Source organism: Lemur catta, chromosome 1, assembly GCF_020740605.2.
Source record: "Lemur catta isolate mLemCat1 chromosome 1, mLemCat1.pri, whole genome shotgun sequence".
Taxonomy (NCBI): Eukaryota; Metazoa; Chordata; class Mammalia; order Primates; family Lemuridae; genus Lemur; species Lemur catta.
In genome coordinates this window covers 282,116,964-282,139,656 of record NC_059128.1, presented here as the reverse complement: position 1 = coordinate 282,139,656, position 22,693 = coordinate 282,116,964, and the positions used below count along the sequence as shown (strand labels likewise).

General features: G+C 49.8%; 1 protein-coding gene across 1 annotated transcript in view; it reads right to left on the bottom strand.

Annotated features, from left to right (window-relative positions):
- BACE2 (beta-secretase 2) overlaps nucleotides 1-22,693 on the bottom strand; it is a 79,530-nt gene that overhangs the window by 36,304 nt on the left and 20,533 nt on the right. Inside the window, exon 2 of the mRNA XM_045540697.1 lies at nucleotides 6,898-6,986. Coding sequence (XP_045396653.1) covers nucleotides 6,898-6,986 — 89 coding nt within the window. The remainder of the gene's footprint in view (nucleotides 1-6,897; nucleotides 6,987-22,693) is intronic.

Genomic DNA, 22,693 nt, shown 5'->3' with positions numbered 1-22,693 from the left:
AATACTGAATTATTTAATCCCTTCGACAATACGGGGTCATTCCTCAAGTTCAGAAATACACTAATGCTAATTATCTTGAAACGCTTGGAGAATATGATCTAGTACAGAGGTCGGCAAACTTCTTCTGCAAAGGAACAGAAAATGGATGTTTTAGGCTTTGTTTGAGATATGATCTCTGTTACAACTACTCAGCCCTGCAAATGTAATGCGTAAGCAGCCACAGACAATACATAAACAAACATGCAGGGCTGTTTTATTTGCAAAAACAGGCAAGCAGTGGGATTTGGCCTTTGGGCTCCAGTGTGCCAACCCCTGGTCTAGGAGATAATTGTATCTTCCCCAAATAGTCTAAAGTGCTATGACTTCCTTTTGAAAAGTTGTTTTATTTTTATTCCATCCAGGCTACAAAAAACTCCTTGGAATCTGCAATGTTAATAAGAATCTGAACCAGTCTGAACATCTATTTAGCATTTATTTCTTCTATAGTTTCCTGACCAGGTTGCCGTTCCCTTTACACAGGGAACATTCTGGATGTTTTGGTGCCATTTGCAGAGAGGAGAGGTAGTTGGGGTTACGCCACCCAGGTTCAGATACTAGTTCCACCCCTTAGTACCTGTGTGTGCCAAGACATTTAACCTCTCTGTGCCTCAGTTTCCTCAACTAAAAAATGGGGCTACTATAATGCCATACCTCATGGAGTTAATTTTGAGGATTAAATGCTTCTGTAAAGCATTTAGAACAAAACCCTAGAACACAGCAGGTATGCAACAAAAATAGCTGCTATTATTATAATCATCTAATCACTTGCTACCTTTATTCAATCTATGAGCTATTCTTAGAAAATCCAAGGATTTTTTTTTTCTAGAAAATGCTAATAGAACTACTCTTACTGAATATCTAAAACTGTCTCATTCTAAAGTCCATCCACCCCCATGAAAAGGGACAAGTCTGTGGGGGATGGCTTGGCTACAGAGGTCAGGGGAGGCAGTGACACCTTCAAGCTCTTGTGCAACAAGTGTCTAAAAGGTGGAGTTCTTCTGTGCTCTGGGCCAGGACGTCCTGTGAGGTCAGAAATATTCTTTATCTATGCTGTCCAGTACAACACAGTGGCCACATGTGGCTAATGAACACTTGAAATGTGATTAGAGTGCAACTGGAAGAACTGAACTTGTAACATTAATTAATTCAAATTTAAATAGCCACACGCGGCTGGTGACTACCCTTGTAAAAACCTCAGTCCTAGATAATGTGAAAAAAAAGTAATTCTAAGCTCATGTTCATATTCCCTGGGCTCCCTGAACTAAAGCTCTGTGTAAAACCCCAGAGAGGAATCGTAAGCAACTCTAAGGGGTATTATTAGCATATCGTTTCTAGCACTTTAAATTAAAAAATAAATAACTTAATCTTCATTTTATAACATCCTACCTCTTGGGACTAAAGTTCTTTGGCTCTCAATTGCTCTGCACAATAATTAAATACACAGAGAGAGAATCCCAGATGGGCTTCCCGTTTGCAAGGCCCACTCTGCTCGTCCTGAAGCAGCAATCAATCAGGGGTGCGGACCGCCAGGAGAAAACCTGCTCACGGTAGTAAAAACACTTTGAACCAAATTCAGAAGACGCTCTGCCTCTGATAAGAGTGTTCAGGGAATGCAGGATTAAAAAGTGAAATCAACTGAACTCAGGAAGAAAAGAGCCACAGAATATTTTATTTTTTTTTAAAAAAACCCACCCATTGTTTTCAGAGAACATAAGAAGAGAGGGTGGAAGCACAGCATCGGGAGGGTTGAATCCTCAAGGCAGCTCTGGTTCTCCTAGGCCTCCCCACCCAGGGAATGCCAAGAGCCCTAAAGAATTCCCGCAAGACAGCCCTGGGCTCTTCTGCACTTAGGGTCTGGAATCCCCTTGTGGGCTTCCTGGCCTGGCCCAGGCGGCCAGATGCCTCCCTTACTCTGCTGTGATCCTGGCAGTCACCACACCTTCATGGAAGCGACCACTGAGCACCAGGGGCTGCTCTGCCCACCTGCCTAACCTGGTGGCTCATCAATGTCCTCAGCAATGGCGAGTCCCCTTCTGCACAGGCAAACACCAGGCAGGCTTGGGAAATCATCTAAGGGACCAGGCAAAATTATCCGTTGTCATTGCATGGAAAGGTGTTTGATCTGCACCCATTTTAGCCTCTTTCAAGAAGCCACCAGGCAATTCTTTCATTCCTTAATTCCACTTACAAACATCAGTTGAGGAAAATAAATTGGCCTCTTGCTCTGTGAGCTTCACCCGGGGGGTGGGAGGAGTACAGGAGTGAGGAGACATTTTCATGGAAACATACTTAAATTCCTGAGTAGATTAACAGAGGGTCGAGGAATGAGTACATTGTATCTCTCATCAAGCCAACTGGCTGGAGGCTGTTTTATTGGCTAAAAAAGTTGTATATTAAAAAAAACACACACAACTTTCTTTCTTTTTAATGCTATACAGCCATTCATTAGCACATTCACCGCCATGAAAAGAGGAGTTCTGACGAAGACCAGCCACACCAGTGACTAATGGTGGCCTGACATCTCGTTCCACAGATCAAAGCGATCTTGTCAAAGAACCCCAAGCCGAATCTCCAATTACTACAAAATGTTTCAGGAAGCGTGAAACCTGAACACCCAGACACTGTGGACTTGGATCAGAGGCTGGCAAACCCAACCAGAAACCTGATTAGAACGGAGAGATCAGAGCCGCACGCAAACACAGGCATGTCGCGGGGCGGGAGCTCAATCTCGGAGAAGGAACCTTTGTCAAAAACCGAGAAGGAAAAAGAACACGGTTGCCGTGGCTTCCGTCAAATACGATGGTTGAAAGTATACCTTGAGGCCGACTCTCAAGTTAGCTGAAAGCATTAGGCAAATTAATAATACATAACTGACATCAAAAGACAGTATTCACACATTTACAATGAATCCATGTTGATTATAAGCCTATAAGCAGCCTGGGAAAAGCAGAGAAAAGAAAACCAGGCGAAGGTAAACCCAGGAAAGGGGGTCACCTGCAAAGCAAGCGTGGTAGCAGGGATGCCGCTGGGGGACAGACCTGCCTAAAACTCAGACAGGGATGCTTCGCACCTGGTGCAGCTGAGAAGAAACCGTATAGTTCTGCTGAAGAATGGTCTCTTGGAAAAAAAGGCAGTGCCGGGCTACAGACCCAAACTGTGGGTGACGTTTTGTGCGTAGTAAGTCAATCTCAGCAGTTCCTGCAAATGAGGAAGCAAGGCCGAATCTGAATAGCAAAGCGGCGATGGCTGACACTGACCACTGACAGGCAACCTGGGGCCTTCCCTAGACATGCGTGTAATTCTGTTATTTTGCTTTTTATTTACTCACAAAAGGAGAAAGAGATCAGAACCTTGAGTGGCCAGAAAGCTGATGGAGTCCTAAATTCTCTTGTGGGATTATCAGGATGGAAGACTTTGTTATCAAAGGAGCTTCGACGGTCCCAGGAGTTTTCATATTAAATCAGATGCACAGGGACCAGAGAAGGCAAACGTTTTAAGTACGGAAAACAGGAACCATCTGCCGTGTAAACGCAAACCTGGTTTTGGGCACAACACCCACCTGAATAAGGCAAACAGGGTTAGCAGATAAGTTAGAAAGATGAGCCCCACGGAAGCCTGAGAGAGAGAACCGCAACTCAACCAACCAGTGAGCAGTCAAAGGTAACTGAGAAAGATGCTGGGGTGTCTACAGTTGATTAAATTTGGTACATCGTACCGATAATGTGGGCCATTATTTGCCCTTGAATGTTTCAACAATTGTATCTGCATGGTCAAAGGATGCCTGGGTCAGGAAGGACACTTTGACCTTTGTGGACGCTGGCTACGGGTGGCTGCCAGAGAACCGCCATTTATCTACCAGGAAGGAAGCAGCCAACAGCCACCGTGTTCAACATGCACATCGCCCTCACTTTACTGTACTTCACTGTTTCCTCCTGTCCTGTCTTGCGTCTACGGATGTGTGATGAGAAACGAAACCACTCCAGGGGGAGAAAACTGCCACACATGGAAGGGAAGCTCCACGTGTGTGGATTCTCCTCTGCACTGAGCCCCGGCAGCTGCGGGGGCCCTGGGTAAACGTGTAGTGCCGACCAGAGTCCAGTGGCGGGCACAGCACCAGGTTTGCGCCACCCTGGGGGCTGTCGAGATGAATGGTTCTCAGTGCGGAAGGCACTGTCCCCTGGGGGACTTTTGGAGACTCGGGGGGTGTTTTTGGTTGCTGGTGGGCCCACACCAGGCACGCCGGCTATCCCAGAATGCTTGGGGCAGTCCTGCACAATGAAGAACAGCCGCCGTCCCACACCACTTTGCAAAGCCGCTCTGGGCCTCCACCTGCCACTGACGCTCCGAGCAGTGTGTGCCTTCCCCTCACAGATGCACGAAATATTCTCTATGAGTTTAACATACGTTGTGTAGTAGCTACTGTATAAATTGAGGAAAGGTGGTATTTTTTTTTTTCATTTTACCAAGATTCTTCACCAGTTTGGAAAATCATGTCTACAACTGAGATAGTTTGGCTATTTGTCCCCTCCAAATCTCATGTTGAAATCTGGTCCCCTGTGTTGGAGGAGGGGTCTGGAGTGAGGTGTCTGGGATGGATCCCTCGTGAACGGCTCGCTGCCGTCTTCACGGCGATGAGCAAGTTCTCCCTCTGTTAGCTCCCGCGGGAGCCGACTGTTCAAACGAGCCAGCACCCTTCCCCCTCCCTGCTCCTGTCCCGCCCTGTGACCTCTGCTCACACCGGCTCCCCTCTGCCTTCTGCCAGGAGTGGAAGCTCCCTGAGGCCCTCACTGGACGCAGATGCTGGCACCATGCTTCTTGTACAGCCTGCACACCCGTGAGCCAAACACACCTCTTTCCTTCGTAAATTACCCAGGCTCAGGTATTCCTTTATGGCAACACGAACGGACTAAGGCAGAGCAACCCAAGATGCTCTGGGTGTCCAAGTCTTACTCAATCCGCCTTGATCAGTCTACACTGGGTGCTGCGGGTCCACAGTGACGCACACTCAACCTCCACCTCCCCTGACTGCACGGTCTGCCAGCACCACCAAGACAAGAGCGTTTCCACATTGAGACACCGATTGCTACACGTGACCACCCTTTTATTTCCCCATATTACATCAGAGCATTCAGAGCTACATACGTAGGTAGTTAAATGACCTTTGTGTTCATTTCAGGGCACTGCAAAGCACTCATTATAAAAAGGGGGTGTTGGCTGAGGGTTTGGAAACTGCAGGTCTCAAAGCCTCAACCCTGGCAAGTTCCCTGCCTCCCTGGCCTCCTGTGCGGCATGAATCAAAATGAAAGGTTTGGAACGACTCCAAGTCCTGTTCCATGACGAAGCAGTCCAGAGTGAGCCACTGCAGGTGGGCCGCTGCTTGGGGATCCAGGATTTGGATGCAACCTCTACTTGAGTGAGAAGCCATCAATCTAGGCCCCCCTGCACACACACAGAGCAATGCCACTCCCACTCCTACACACGCTCGTGGGGACAGCAACAACAGCCGGGCTCATATTAGTCTTAGTCACAGAGTGATCACTGGCTGGTGGTGTACCCTGGAATATCAGTGACAGAAGCTTTTCAATACACAGTGTCATAAACTGAGCTACAGGCAGTCCCTTAAGGGAGGGGCCCGCCCTGCTAGGCCCCGTACAGACTGGCTGCCATGCCCCTCTCCCCAGCAAGCAGCTCAGTTGTGTGTGCACGAGCCACGTCACTTATGCCACCAGAGCCCAGGATGCAGCGTAGGTCAGATAGACGTGCACACGGCCAGCCATTCCCGCTTCGTGAAGTTGCTCGGCATTCTCAGAAGTCGCCAGCTATCATTCCTGTCCTTTCCTCCCCAGCTAAAGCTGGCCTTCGTTCCCTGGACCAAAACACTGAGGACAAGGGAACGTGAGAGTGGGAAGACGTGGAAAGGGTTTACGGTAGGGAAACCCAACATGGCAGTTCTGAGTCTGCAGACAGTTCATAGTTCGTGACCCTAAAACGCAAACCACTACCTGTCACCTTCTCTGTTTTGTCTGTAGAGTTTAAATTTTAGGATCACAAAAGCAGATGTGAAATAAGCCCTAGTGCAGCTTTGAGTTCCCAGAAGGGGCTGACTCTAGATCCCGTGGGCTCCTCCAGAGCCGAAGGCTGACACAGGCCGCTGGGGGCTGCTGTGAAGTTGGGGTTCCCGGGGCCTGTCCTGGGCAGAGCTCCTGCCATTGCAAAGACCTCCATCTGGCCTCCGCTCTTTTCTCACAACCCAGCCCCATAATCACTGGCGCGGAGCTCCATTCTGGGGCCTTAATGCCTCGTACTCACAACCTTTACTCTTTTCCAAACGAGTGACGGATTCTTCTCCTCCAGGAACACCTCCCCACAGAACTGGCCTCATGAACCACACCTTACCCTACTGAACTAGGCGGCTGAGCAAAGCTGGTTTTCCATGCATTTCTCCCGCAGAGGAAGCAACCCCCCACCCCCGCCCAGGGTGGCCTCACAGTCTCGTGCGACACTCCTCCCCTGCCCAAGCCCAGCTCAGCTGCAGGACTGGAGGCACCACAGTAAACCTCCACTTAGGCATGGCTACAAAGGTTGTGCTTGACTTGAATTTTCCTAAAGTGAATCTCATGTGAACGCACCATGGCTATTGGGAGAATCTTGCCGTGGATCCCCCTGGAATGAACATATACATACATATATGTAGCATATAGGTCTACACGTGCACACACATGTATATATACATGCAAACACACGTGCACACACATGCCCCTTTAAAAGCAGCAGCCTCCTGCCTGCCGTGTTCCGGTACATTCTGAAGCCCTCCAATGCATGCAGGGCCCGAGCCCGCGCCCGCAGTCCCGCACTCACCGTGCCGCGTCAAAGTAGCCATCTATGTAGGAATGCGGGGCACCTGCCACGGCGAAGTTGCTGCTTCCGGTGTCGACAAGAATCTGTAGCTATGATTTTTTAAGGAGAAAAAACCAGAAAGCATCAGGTTATTTGTATAATACTCGAATAATTTGTTTTAAAAAACTAAACTGAGTACGAGGAATAATTTAACCATTGGAAAAAACTTATACTGACTAGGGGAGGAAAAGCTGTTGTAACATTGAAATCTGAGTGCGGTCCCTGAAGAAGCTCGCATTAGGGAGGGGACAGTCCTGCCTCAGATCCACACTGAGCCTTAGAAGAAAACAAATTCTGTTAAATTACTAGGATTTACTTTTCAAGCCACTGGAACTCGCTAACAAGGCCAAAAGCCCTTCCTCATCACTGGGCTTCTGGCCAGGCTGAACTCCTGCCCGGGCCTGGCCTCCCCTCCGCAGGACGCCCCTCACCTCTCCGCATAGCACCTGGAAACACCTGTCGCAAGTGTCAGTTTTTAGTTCTACCGAGGTCTAATTTGTGTGCAATAAAAATGCAAGATCTGTTTTTTTGTTTTTGTTTTTTTTTATGCTCAACTTGTTTTTGAGATTCTGTCACGTTGTGTGCACCGGTCCTTTGCTCCTTCTCACCATGGAGTGGATTCCTCTGCAGGGACACACCACGGTTGCTCTGCTTCTCCCGATGGGGACCTGGGCTGTTTCCGGTTTTAGACTATCAGGGACGAGGCTGCTATGACATTGTTATAAAAGTCTTTTTGTGGATGCGTATTTCCATTTCTCTTGGGCAGATTCCTAGCAGTGAAACTTGTTGGGTCATGGGGTAGATGTATTTTTAACGTTTTCAAAAGAACTAAATAGTTCTCCAACATCTACAAACCAAGTTACACTTCCATGAGCAGCATCTCAACAGTGAATTCAGTTCATTTGCTTCATACCCTCCCTGGAATTTGGTGTGGCTGGTCTTTTTTTACTTTCACCATCCCTGTGGATGTGGAATGGTATCTTGCTGTGGTTTTAGTTTGCAGGTCCCCGGTGACCAGTGCCATAGAGCCGTCACACTGTATTTTATTAGTGTCACCCATATTCCCCACTGAACAATGGCATCCAAGGGTGGACTCATTTGTCATGCATCTTCCCATGCCCAGCACCTCTCAAGTCCAGACACACGGCCAGCCGTTACAGAAGGAACACGTCTTTCAGAAATAAGTATAGAATATGTAGACAGAGCCCAAAAGGTTGAAAACCAAGTTTAAAAAGCTACAGACCAGAAAATCAAGGTAGGCAGGTTTTTACCCAGGATTATCTAATCACCAGCCTCAGTTCTGCCAGGTCCAGTGTTTTCCGTTTGCTTCTTACCTGACCCACCGGCAGACTCTGACTCATCTCACTCCCTCCTCCGGGAGACACTTTCCCCACTTTGCCTTTGGGGGCATTGAGCTTTCCTGTCGTCCTCCTCCCCTGACTCCTCCCCTAATTCCTCTGCCTCAGCCTCACTCAGGCACTTCTGCCTCCCCGGCCTTGGGGGGTTCCCCAGGGCTCAGCGTGGGGGCCACTCGGGCTCATCTACACTCTCGGTGAGTCTACACTCGGGGCACGTCTACACTCGCACCCTCTGTGACCCCGTCGAGTCCTGAGGCTTTAAACGCCTTCCCCGCATGGAGACCCTCGAGCTGAGGCAGGCCCAGACCCGCCCCTGAGCTCCTCCACTTGATGTCTCCCAACCACCTGTGATGGGCTGAACTGTGTTTTCCATCGAAAAACGTGGAAGTCCTGCCCCACCCCCCCCGGCTGTGCATGTGCCCTCAGTGGCAGGTGGGCCTTTGTGGGGGCGATCACGTTCAGGTGAGCTAGCGACAGGGACCAACAACCTCACAGGGAGCCAGGGGAGGCAAGGACAGCCCTGCCCAGGGTCTCAGAGGGCGAGTGGCCCTGCTGACACCTTGATTCCAGACCCGTGGTGTCCACAGCTGTGAGAGAGTAAGTTCCTGCTGTTTCCGCCCCCCCCCCCTAGTTTCAGCCCAGGACACCAACAGGCCACCTGACAGGACCTCTGAGTCTGACGGCCCAGACTGGGGCTCCCCGCCCCCACACCTGCTCCCTCCATGGTCTCGGCCATCCCAGCCGACAGCAGCTCCGTCTGGTGGGCTCAGGACACTCTGGGAGTCAGCTCTGTGCTTCCTGCCCTCATGCCCCCCCTGCAGCCCACCAGGGAGCAGCTCGGGCCCCACTGCTGGGTCTGGACAGCACCTGCCCCTTCCTCACCTCCCCCACCGGGCCCCCTGTGGTCCGTGCCACCGTCGTCCCCGCCTTTTCCTAACTGGTCTTCCTGCTGCCTTCCTCAGTCTACTCCCAACTAGCGACCACCGCAATCCTATTACTGTGTAAGTCACGGCAGGTCGACCCTCCGCCTCCCACGGCTCCTGCACCTCTCAGAGTAACAGCCAGAGTCCTCCGATGCTGCCACCACCAGCCTGTGCCCAGGCTCACTGCTCCCAGCCACGCCGACCTCCAGACATGCCCCGGATGCCCCACACCTGCCCTGGACGCAGGGCTTCCCGCTGCCACCTTCACCCAGGCGGGAAACTCTCCCCAGGGTACCCCGAGTCCACGTGGCGCACCCATTGCTTCCTCCCAGGCTTTGCCCCACGCCTCCACGAAGCCAGCCCTGCCCACCCCTTTGAAATACCGCCATTCCCAGTCCCCTGCTGACCTGTCCCCGCCTCCCCCTGGCCTGATAATATCATCGCCTCTAACATAGTAACAGCACCTAGGATGTGCCAGGCACCCCCGTGAGGGCTTCATGTTTCCATTGACTTGTTCAGTCCTAACAGCAGCTCTCTGAGGGTGGTGCTATCATCACCCCCATTTCACAGATGGGGAAACTGAGGTGCAGGGACACTGATCTACCCTGTTACAGGAGGGTAAGTCGGCAGAGCTGAGGCTCGAACCTGGAGAGTTTGACTCCAGCTGCACTCTTTTACCCCACTCACCCCCTGCTTGGACCCAGGGACCCTCACACACTCACTCGCTCCCGACGGTTCTCGGTGGCGCGAAAGCTCTCCATGGCTGGGATTTTTGCTATTTTGTTCGCTGCTCTGACCCCAGTGCTCAGAACAGAGCCGGGCAAATAGCAGGCACTCAAATATTTGTTGAATGAAGAACTAAATTATTCTCAAAGGTAAAATCAAAGACGCTAACTGTGCCCTTGGTACAAAGATAATCGATTCAGAAAAAATAAACAAGCAAGAGGAATGCAGTCTGTGCACACAGCTCTGCTGCGCGGAGGGTCTGCAGGGGCAGAGATTTCAGGCTGTTGGCAGAAGCCAGGTCCGTTCCTGCTCCTTTGATCCAAGCATCGGCCTTGCCCCACAGGAGGCAGCAGGAATAGCGGGGAGAGTGAGGAACAAGCGGTCCTGGGAGCATCTGCTGGGGCTGTGGTGGCAAACGGTGACGCCCTATTTTCTCAAGCCAAACCCTGCTTTGTGGCTGGAGAGAATTCTACACCGAAGACCCGAGTTCATGAAAACTTTGCAGCAACAGCAGACAAACCCATCTGGGGACTGAGGCTTGAAGTGCATCTAAAATAAAGGCTACAACACACTAACTAAAGAGACTATAAATGCCACTTTACACATCTTAGTTTTAGTAAATGAATTCTCTACCCTTAACTTCCAGTTACTAACACACAGCCTCCAGAAAACGTGAGATCTCACACCGCCACAGAGATGTCTGAACTGATTTCAGATAGAACGTGATTTAAAAATGTGCATGTGTTTTCTGGTTCCCCATCCAAATATTTGGTAGTCAAAAGCCCCAAGTCCCCAAACCACAGTTTGATTGGATTTGATCTGTATTTTTCATCAATGTGCAAAGAAGAGTAAGATAAATTGTCAAATATGTATCTGATTTTCATCCCTATTTCCTGGCACAGACCCCTACAATCTTGGGACTCTCCACAGTGGTGTGTCTGTTAGTTACGTTGTGAGTTGACAGATGGCAGCAGCTTGAGGACAAGGAAGTGTCAGGGCAGGATTAGAGGGCTGGGACTTCCAGCCGCACCGCACCCTCAGCCTCCAGGACGGGGAGGGGAGGCCAGTGATTTAATCAATCACACCTACCTAATCGAGGCTTCCACCCAAACCCAAAAATGACTGGGTTCAGCGAGATTCCAGGTGGTTGAACACCTGGAGTTGTTGGAGGATGGTGCGTGGATGCTCCGATTCCTTCCCCCAGGCCTCATCCCATGCACCTCTTCATCGGAACCCTCTGTAATGTCACCTATAATCAACTGGCAAACGTGTGTCCCTGAGTTCTGTGAGCCAATAGCAAATAAATCCAGCTCGAGATGGGATTGTGGGATCTCAATTTGTAGCCAGTTGGTAGAAGCACAGGTACAACCGCCCGGGGCTTGCGACGGGCATCGGAAGTCGGGGCAGTATTTGGGACCGAGCCCTCCACCGGTGGGGTCTGAGCTCTCTCCAGGTAGACGGTGTTGGGACTGAACGGATCGGAGGACACCCAGCTGGTGTCCACTGCAGAACGGGTCGCTCGCTTGTGGGTGGGGAAATCCCCACATGGTTGGTCTCAGAGTCTTCTGTGTTGATCGCTGTGGTGTGAGACTGGAGAAAACCTGTTCGTGTTTTTTCCACTTAGAGGGCACCAAACAAATCTGCATTTACTTGGATTTTACTGGAGAGGAATTGGTGGATGCTGAGAAGTTCTTGTACGTACCAAGCCATGGATAGCAGGTCAAGATCCGTGGGGGAATCCATCCAGTCAGTCTGGCTGGGCCAGATATTCTTGCAGGGCGGGGCTCTCTCTTCCTCTGCTCCTCAGTGCCGAACACTAAAGCCTCAGTGTCTCAACACAGCCCGGCGCGCGGGGTGGGGGCATGTCAGAATCTCTGCACCATTTTCTTAAATCTCACAATGTCAATTCTTTTAAGGGATGAATTTATCCCATTTCCATTCAATTATACATATTTTCCTTACCCTATCACTTCCTATGTTACATTTTCTGTTCTAATGTTTCTTCCTTTATTTCTTTAATTTTCACAGATTTCCTTGTTTTAAAAACTTTTCTGGTTCTTAAAACTGCAGATTTAAAGATCTTCCATCTTTAAATTATTTTGGTCATTTTCTTTATCATTTAAATGATACCCATTAACCTCTTATCTTGATTAGGAAACTAAGAATGTCTGTGTACTCCCCACTCTGAAATCTGACAAAATTACCACATTTCTAAAAAAAAAAAAAATCAAGATGTTGGGAAGGAAAGGGGTGTTCTAGGGCAGGGAGAGATGGGAAGGAGTGTGGGATTATAACATCATTTTTCCTTCTATGAGATACCTTTTTATAATTTACATAATGCACGTAAACCCTTTTTTACCCACCTGCCCATATTTTTTGCTGACTGTCTGTCAGGACTGTCCTTGCGTTAAGGGACACGAGGTGGTGAATGTACCTGAATCGCCACCAACCTCTCAGCAGGTTATATGATTGTTCATGATACATTTGCAAGGTTGCTTTTGATAGCCGCATTTCCCACAGTGGCTTCGTCATCCCACAGGAAATAGATTTGCCACCGGGTACCAGTCCCTCAGCCCATGGCTCCTGCACCCGCTGTCCCACGGCTCGGTCATGTCCAGCGCCCCGCAGGCCCCACGGCGAGGTGGGCACCGTCTTCTCCAAGTGATTTGAGAACACGTCTCCGCGGCCTCTGCACTTGGAGAACGATTTGCCTGGGTTTTATACATTTGGGTCACGTTGTAATTCCTTCTACACTTTATAGATACTTCTCCAGGGCATTTCAACACTGAGCATTTGTGGAGAAATCTGAGGCATGTCTTACTTTTCCTCGCTAGAAGTGACTTTGTTTTTCTCCTTGGATACCTGAAGAGTTCTTTCCGTAGCCATGAAGTTCTATAGCTTTATCGATACATCTTAATATCGGCTGGTCTGATTCAATTTTCCTGGACAATGGGGCTTACCTCCTGCGTGAGTTTCCTGGGCTGCTGCAACAAACTACCATGCACTGCGTGGTATCAGCACACATCTACCCTCTCACAGTTCTGGGGGCCAGAAGTCCAAAACTGGGGCATCGGCAGGGCTGCGCTCCCCAAAGAGGCTCCAGGGAGGATCCTTTCTTGTCTTGCCCAGGTTCTGGTAGGGTGGGCAGTCCCCAGGTGGAGGATGACAGGAGACATTTCCCAGGTTTCCTGCTCACACTCTGCCCACAGATGCTGTGACTTGCTAGTGATACCTGCCAGCTCACCACATTTTCCATCTCCAAGGTATGCCAGTCTCCGAGCCTCCCAGCCACCTGTGGAGCTGGCTTCTGTGACATGTCCTCTGCAGCCAGCGTAGGGTTAACGCAGGAGCAAAAGCTACACATGTGGTTGATGCGAACACAGCAAGGCCTGCGACCGTCACCATTACTGGGAGGGGTTCCAGAGTGCAACCCACCCAGCACCGGCACTGGATAGCACCAAGGCCCAGCCGGCGGACACCCCATGAAAGCCGACAAGAGCTGATATATGCAACTCACATGGCCCCGGGGCCTCACCAGGGTCTCCACGTCTTGCATTTAAATATTTCCTGGAGGTGAGATGAATTTTAAAGTTGCTTGGGTAAAAGAGGGTAGAGAGGTAGAGAGGGAAGAAAAAAAAAAAAAACCCCACAAGATAAATTCCTATACGAGGCAAATCTGGGAATGTCAGGTCTCTAAACGAGGATAGTGTGGCTGTTAGGCAAGAGTCATCAATCACCCTAAAGAAATTACTAGTGACACGACACGGAGACATACTCTTTCTTGGTCACTCAAAGTCACAGATAAAAAAAGCTATAGATTCCTGAACAAGAGCAGCCTTCCTCCCCACGCCCAGTGCCCGCCATGGATGCGTGCCACGTCCGCCAGTGTTCCCTGGGTCTTCCTGGCAACCGGCGGCCGGGCGCTCCCCGAGTGTGGCTGGCCAGGCCGGCACCGCGTGTCCACACTCCCTGCCCCTGCATAGCCAGGCGCACCCAGAGCAGGAACAAGGCTATTGTCCCCCACACAATAGCCCAGTGACAGCAACTTTCTGCACATTCCAGCCTTCTTCCCCTAGTTTGGATTCCACCCCAGCCCCCGCAGCGTCTCTTTCCCCTCCCACCCCCCCAGCGCTGCCTTGGGGCCCCTTTGCAAGCCAGGGAACACAGACACAGAGCACGTCAGGCCGACGGGCGACTGCGCTATTTCACGCAGATGATCTCTCCCCGTGGCCGGGGCCACGCGGCACAGCCCCGTCTTTCACAGCGATCGCAGCACAGCGGCTTTCAAGAAAATTCAATCCAGAGTCATGGCTCGGCAAAGCCGGTCACCATGTGGGCCATTCCTGGAATGTATGACTCGAGGAGAGAAATCGCCCCAAATAAACAAGGCAGCCAAAGTCAGGCGAGGGACAGACATCCAGGGGACAGTAAACGCCTGGGGCTGTGTTTCCAGTAAAACATCTGAGCAGCAGCCAGAAGCCAACACCGTTTTCTGCGTGGTGATGACAGAAATGGACATTCCTCATGGTGAATTCTCGCCAGGACCATTACTCGCCTTTTGCAAGAAGTCGCAACCACACAGGAAAAAGAATAAAGCCACCAGCCCTATAAATTTCTCGATACACTCTGCAGCAACCGGAAACTCAGACACTCGGGGTGGAGGTTTCTTCTGGACACCTCATTCTACGCCACATGCTAGTAACTTAATCCGCAGCTTCCTTTATTCTAAGAATTTCCAAATCATTTCCTGCCTCTTTGGGCTCAACTCCCTATATACACAAGTGTGCGCACACACACAGGCACACACACACACAACAGCCCAGCTCCGGACCATGTTGTTCAGCCACTAAAACGACATTGAAAACACACAGAGCCTCAAATTCAGGGAATGTTGTGCACTTTCAAAGCTCGACTCACAATGGCTCAGAAGCACAGAGAAAGATGTGATTCCTACTTTATACGGAGGAGAACAGAACGGGTGGAGCGGGTCAGCGGCCTGGGAGAGCCCACAGTCCTTCCCCACACTAAGCAACCTCCTAAGGAACTCGCCTTCCATCTTTCCAGAACATACTAACGAGAAACAAAAACCTTGTTCCACCAGGGACTGGGGCTCCTATGCTGGGAGTCACTGGCTTTTAACCATTCTGACCCTGCAGCCATTGCCAGGGGCCCCAAGGGCACTCTCAGGGCAGGTGCAGGACCTCGAGTGCCCGGCCAGGGGCGGGGGCGGAGCATCAAAGACGATGGAGCGGGTCCTGGCCCCACATGGTGGAGAATGCAGAATGCAGTATGGAGAACATGTCCGCCACCACCCATCTTTAAAAGCCATGTGTGATCCAATTCGCAAGAGACCTAGGAACTGCAGGAATGGAGCAGGCTAATTTTTCTCAACTTCTTAAAAGCAGCAAAACCCAAAACATGCTCCTTCCAGCTACTACCTTTCCCCCTTTACAGCCAAGCATCGGGCCACCTTGTGTCCATTCTTCATCCTCTTCCCCCCAGCCTGCTGAGAAGGGTCTTCTGCCTTAGCAGTCCAAGGCTGACCAGAAGCACTGGTGACCTCAGAGGTCCAGACCCAGGGTCACCCCTGGCTTTCCCTTACCTGTCTGTCCTGCAGGAGGCAACGGCCACAGAGGACCAGCCCCTCCACAAAGCTTTGGAAACACACCTTGTTAGTCGCCTGAGGGCAAACCCCTTTTTCTTAGTCTCTTTTTGGTCCCATAGTGCGTAGGACTAATAGAAATTCACGAATTATTTGTTACTTCTGATGGGGAAGATATGCATGGGCTTCGTCTGGGAGCAGAGGGAAATCCAATTAAGAAAGCAAACTTGCCAAGAAGTTGCAAGTAGCTGGAGAAAGTTCAACAGGCCAAACTCCTAATGCATGTGTGCAAAGAATTTCTTTAGATTTTCTAGAATTGTCTAAGGCAGGCTAAACTTGGTTAACTTCCCAGTTGCTATATAAATAACCACAAACTTATCTCTCAAATGTCCAAGTATAACCACAGAAAGAAGCGAGATGACAGCAGAGGTTGTCTGTGTCCTGCCCATATTCCTTGGGCACTCACTTCAGCCTCTGGTGTTTTCTGCAACCTCAGGAGTGAGCCTGTCTAGCATCCAGGGCAGGCCTGAAGTGCCAGAGTGAATGCTCCCGGGAGCAGCCCTCCACCAAAAATAAATAGCTGGTGGATTAAAGCGTTCACTCCCTCGCTCCTCAGGGAGACAGTTCTGAGCATGCTCCGTGCTGTCTTCCCAGGTCCCCGGCGGGGCTGACCCCCAGTTGTGCAATGCAGTAACCCTCTCTGTGGTGCACCCTGTACTGGCTTCCTCCTCCTCCTCCCTGCCTCAGTTCCCTACCCCACCACCAGTCTCAGGGCAGGGAGAGCAAGAGAAGGTTACTCACACAAACCTCACCTTCTGCTCTGCAGTGGTCTGCAGGCTTGTGTCCCCCACCCCAAAATTCGTAAGTTGAAACCTAATCTCCAACGTGCTGGTATTAGGAGGTGGGGTCTTTGGGAGGTGATTAGGTCACAAGGGTGGAGCCCTCACCAATGGGATTAGTGCCCTTATAAAAGTACCCAAAGAGCTCTCTCACCCCTTTTGCCAAGTGAGGACACAGAGAGAAGGTGTCGTTGCTGTGAACCAGGAAGCCCCTGCTAGACACGGACCATGCCAGGGCTGTGTGATCTGCAACTTCCAGCATCCCGCACTGAGGAACAAATGTCTGCCCTTTTTAAGCCGCCCGGTCTAGTATTTTGTCATAGCAGCCAGAATGGATTAAGACATGCTTTCTAAACGTCCAATGTCCTTTGACTCAGAGACTATGAAAAAAACTAGACAACAGAATGCTCAAGAAAGCCAAGGGCCTCCCAGGGCCCAGGACCCGTGGTGAACCGCAGATCTGCCACCTGGCTGAAACCTAAGTGCAGACTCCGGCATGTCCCACTGTCCCTTCTTAATCTTCAGTTGATGCATTGGGCAATAACCCTGCAGAAAGCCATTGGCTAATTGCTGCAATAAGGTAAAATGTTGCATTAAAGGGAAAAACTGGGTGATTCATCTAGTTAGTGATTAGCAGCCTGAGATTCCTTAGATATTACTGTCTCTTTTTCAGCAGGTTAATAGATAGGAAAATTAGCAGATAATTTAAATAATGGCTCATTTAACACAACGATTCCTAATTATATTAGCAGCCCATCTGCTGAAGGCTTGCCGGCAAGCAGAACCCACGGCAGCGGCAGCGCGGCCTTTCCGGCCCAGCTACCGGGGGCTGTTTGCCCACAGTGATTACGTGTGATTGCAGGCGCCGATTCTGCTAATCAGGCTCTTTCAGCACTTCGGTTCTAGAAATGAATCTCATTTACTTAAACACGTCTTGTTGAAGAAAGCAAAAATAATTGCCACACACCATTTCTTCACCGTCTAAAATTAAGGTTGTTTTTATAAAGGAGGGGAAAAGTCATTTTCAAAGAGCACCACTTAACACAAACAGATGTTACAGAACTTAGCTCAGAGGAGCTTGATTATACCATTTATTCCGGCTGTGTGTGTGTGTGTGTGTGTGTGTGTGTGTGTGTGTGCGCGCACACAAGGGCACATGGAGCGGTTTCACTACTGCCGCACAGGCTCCTACTAGAAACACACGTGTTGAGAGACACGTGGGTACTCTGGCTCCATAACTGCCAAGTGGATGGCGGGGAGGGACACAGGCTTGGCTGCCTGACTGTGGAACGTGGAGATGGTTTTCCACTGGGCGCTCAGCATTTAGCACTGCAGGGGCTCAAGTTGACAGCAATACTTAGGGTAGAAGAGGTCCCTGCTTTAAGAACCTGAGAGATCACTCAAAGCTGAGCCCTTAAATCAGAATCCTTCTGGTCTTGGAGCTGCCATTACCTCTGCGGCTGGAACCTCAGTCCTGGGGTGGTTATCGAAAGGACTGAGGTTCTGAGTTCTGAAATGTTCCAAACAACCCATCCTGGTTATAAAGAGTGGAAAGGACAAATCTAAGGTTGGGGGAGATTTTATCCCAGACCCGCAGCCGATGGCCTTGAATGTGCTGGCAACCGTGTCCACTTGCAGAATGCATAGGGGGCTGGATTCATGTTCATTTTCTAGCTATGGTCCCAGGACACACACTGTATCTACTCGATAAAAGGCAGCACAGTTGCATGAAAACACAATGGCTGGATTCAAACCCCAGCTCAACTGCCTGTTGGCTGTGGGGTCTCCGTGAGGTGTGCACAACCTCCCCGAGCCCCGGTGTCCTCATCTATAAAGGGGGATACTGTGGAGGGCTCACAGGATCATATGTGTCATGCCCTGGAAGAGTGTCTGGTACATTGATACATTTTAATTTCTCAAAGATTTTTTCTTGTTACAGGGCTAACTTCACAAATCTATATCACTCTGCTGAGCATGGCATGTACCCAATTATCCATCAGACTGTCATGTCTGTTTCCTGCTTGCTGCTAATCTGGATACAGCCCAGAAGTGGTGTGTACAACCTCCAGGGCCAGGCACAGTGTGTGCAGCAGTCCTCCGTGGTGCACACGGGCTGCACCTGTGGCAGGTGATGCTGGGGTGGAAGTGGACACCAGACGGGACGTTTGGGAATGGCCTGAGTGTCAGTAGCGCCTATACACGGCTGCAACAAGGCAGTGCTCCATCTTGGAACGCTCCAATCCCAGGGCACATAGGATATTGTCACGACATCTGCTTTCCCCCCGCTCCCCTGGTGAGTGGCTGCTCCATCCCTGGCTGCACAATTCTCCTGAATCGGGGTTCTGCTTCCCCTCAGCTCCCACCTTCCCATGCACAGCACCTCCAGTGGCTGTTTCTTTCCCTCTGGGTCCCACCTGGGTGTGGAGCTCGTACTCTTTTGGTGATGGGTGATCTAGGCAGATGGGGAGCAGAGGACTGGGTGGGGTGGCAGGAATGAAAACACCATGTTCTTAGCAGCCCCACAGCCCCCACCCTGTGCCCTGCCACCCTCCCATCTCTAACTGCATCCCTCTCCACCCTGTCAGGTGCAGGGCCCACCCCAGGCCAGCTCTCCTGGCAGGTCCACTCCTTACTGTCTCTGCTGAACAAGGGACTGCCAGGCCTCACCCTGGGAACAGTCTGATACCTCCAAAGTCTCCCCTCCTCTCCTCTCTGCCAGCCAGCTAGGGAGAGCAGCAGAGGACTTCTTCTCACTGATAGGAATGACATGCACCCTACCCGTACCCCCAGCGGGCAAAGGCACCTGTCTGTTATCTGCGGTTTTAAATGCTCTTCACCTCGTGCAAGACGCCTCCAGCTGGGTCCTGCATGTGCTGCCTGGGTTCCCCTTTGGTTGAGGCCGAGGTGTGGGGAGTGTGGTCTCTTAGAAAAGAGAGAGAAAATAGTCCTCTAGGCCACCACCTTCACACAGGTGTGTCTGTGGGTTTTCCGGCTCTTGGCCATATTCTTACATGTGGGTGTTGACTCTGGTGGTTTCACTCAACATTCTGGGCTCTGTCCGTCCATTTAGGCTGCTGAGGATGGGGGCAGACACTTCCATGCACATCCCTTCCTTCGTAGCAGACAAGCCCCAAGGCCCCAGGGCTGTGATCATGGTCCAAGTGCTGCCTGGCCAGTGACCGACACAGCCAGGGCCAGAGTCCGGGGCCATTTCACCACTGGGCTCAGAGCCGTCAGATCAGCTGCCACACACCTGAAGGCAGGTGTCCAACCTGAGGGCGCTGGCTGCTTGCCAAGGCAGCACATGATGGCGGTCGTCTTCTGGGATCACGACCATCAAGGGCCCGGTTCTTTCTCTGGCTCTGGGACACAGAAATTAACCGTGGACTGAAAGGGGAACAGCCGTAAGCAGCCTCACGTCAACCAAGCTTCCGGAGGTGAAGGCTGGAGGCCAGAGAGAAAGTGTTTCTTTGCAAGAGGGTCTACTCAGTGACAGGTGGGCTTCCATCTGCTTGGTCAGCCCCTGTCTCTGCAGATGACCTTGTCCAGGGGCAGATCAGGTGTCGGCAGGGCTGGGAGGCGGAGAACAAGGAGAGCTCTCTGTGGAGGAGGCCAGGGCCCCGCGGGCCTCCCCGGGGCTGTGGAGTTTCCCTGGAAGCCTCTGAGGCTGCCAGTCCCTGCCAGCAGGATGCAAACCTCCTGATTAAGGAATGAAGGCGGATACTTAAACAGTCATGTGTGAGTCACAGGCTGGACTTCAATCACTGATGCCCATAAAACAACAATCCTTTCCTATGGAAAAGAAATTCACACTCAACCTCTTTCAAGAAAGCAAACTGTTGAACAGGACAAAAGGAACTTTGTCCTCATATCTCGATGACAGTGGGGGAGGGGGGCAAATAGAAAAACACTTCTATTAACAGAGGGCTAGTTAGCTTTTTCCTTCCTGAAGAGACAACCAAGCCACTCCCCAAAAAGCCCCAAGAACCCATCATACATTTCCAAGGATTTCGGGAGACGTCATTTTACCTAAAAACTAGCACATTTCTGCACATTTCCCCCTAGGAGTTTAAATAGATTCCCATCAAAAGTGTAATGTCTAAACTCTCAAGATATTTCTGGAGTTTCAATAAATCTTCCCTTTTGCTCAAGAGTTGTTAACAGCGATTGAAAAGCCGTTTCAGATCTGAACTTTCAGAAAATGGACATAGTTAACTTCATCCTGGTTTCCAACATTCAAATACTGTCACAGTTTTTAGTAAATGACAGAGAGAAAGAGAGAGAGGAAGGGTACACACCTGCTCCCGCAACCGACAAGATTTTCCAGTTACTATTATTATACAATGGCAGGTATTAAGATTTACTTTTTTAAAGTGTGGTAAGATACAAACAAAATCTACCATCCTAACCATTTCTAAGTGTACAGTTCTGTGCATTGAGTGCACTCACACTGCTGTGCAGCCATCGGCACCATCCCCCTCTAGAACTCTTCTTATCTTGCAAAACTGGAACTTTTACTCACACAACAGCTCCTCACTGTCCCCTTCCCCAGCAACTGCCTTCTACTTTCTGTCACTACTCAGGTACCTCAGGTAAGTGGCATCGCATAGTACTTGCCTTTTTGTGACTTAGTTCACTTGGAACAATGTCTGCAAGGTTCATCCATGTTACGGCACATGCCAGGGTGGTTCTCCTTTGCACGGCTGAATATTATCCCACTGTACGTTAAAAATGTTTGCGTCCCCCCATGTTGAAATCCTCACTCCCAAAGTGATGGCATTAGGAGGTGGGGCCTTCGGGAGGAGGTTAGGTCATGACAGCGAATCCCTCATGAATGGGGTTAATGCCCTTATCACTAGGACCCCAGAGAGCTTTCTCACCCTGTCATGTGAAGATATTAATACAACGCAAAGTAGCTCAGTCCACAACCTGGATGAGAGCCCTCACTGGAACCTGACCACGCTGGCTCCTTGATCTTGGACTTCCAGGCTCCAGACTATGAGAAATAAATTTATATTGTTTATAAGCCACGCAGGCTATGGTATTTGGGTATAGCAGCCTAGACTAAGACACATGTCCTTGTATATACTGCATTTTTTTTATCTATTCGTCTGTCGATAAACACTTGGGTCGTTTCCACCTTTCGGCTCTTAGGCATAATGCCGCTGCGAACACAGATATGCAGCTATCCCTCCAAGACCCGCTTTCAATTCTTCTGGGGAGATTCGCTTTTTCAATAAATATTTAGTGAGCTGCCGCCACATGCCCAACTCATGGAGATGAAGAAGATACGGTGCCCCTAAGGTTAAGACAAAGACCAGCCTTCTCTTTCCTATCAGTTTTCAACTCCTGTGGAATTGGCTTTCGGACGCCGAGGACTGACACAAACAACTACAAACAATTCATACGAGGTCTATCTACTCAAAGTTTAATTTCTAAGCACTTTCCTCTGCCATTCGACACACCTCAAAGAATTACTCCTTCTGTTTATTATGCTACTTTTCAAGGCAATAGCACAATTTTAATACTGTGTAAAACAGCGTAGGAAGGTAAATTTCCTAACAGAGATGTGAACTGCCAATCACACAACCCATTATTCTGAATTATGCACACGGATGACTGAATAATAACCCTACTGTATTTAACAGTGACCTGCTGCATGGCCTTGCAAGGTGAGCCTCTTGGAGTTTATTTTATCTATGAAAACACATCATAAAATTCTGACTATGACGAAGGGCTTGGAAAGCAGAAAATGTGATTTAAGTCCTAAGTGTCAATAAGGGACAAACACCTCTTAGCAACAATGATGATTATACATGAGTATGTTAATGGATAATGACTGATAATCCACAAATACTAATACTTCAGCGTGGAATGCTGTGACCTAGCTTTGCAATGAAATCTTAAAATCTAAAATGTTATCTCCATTTTACATTAATCTCTTTGCATGCTCCAAACTTGGAATGTGCAACACAGAAAGGCCGTTGTTTTCAGTGTGCTACCCTTTCCGAACTTTGGGCAGCCATTTAAGAAACAGGCTATTGCTATGTGGTTCGTAAAAGGCTTTGATGTTTTTCTGTTGTTAAACCCACAAGAAAATAAAAAGTATTTTAATGCTATATGGCGATCAAAGATATCATTCTCTGCTAAAGAGATTTTTTTAAAGCCCTTCCAAGTACATTGCTCTCAGGAAAACATTAAATCTCTATTGACCTCTGCGTTTTTATGGTGTCCAGATATTTTGAAAGCATACTAACCCAGAAGAGAAATGACAAAAGCAACCCTCTTTTGCCCCTATGCCAGTGAAAT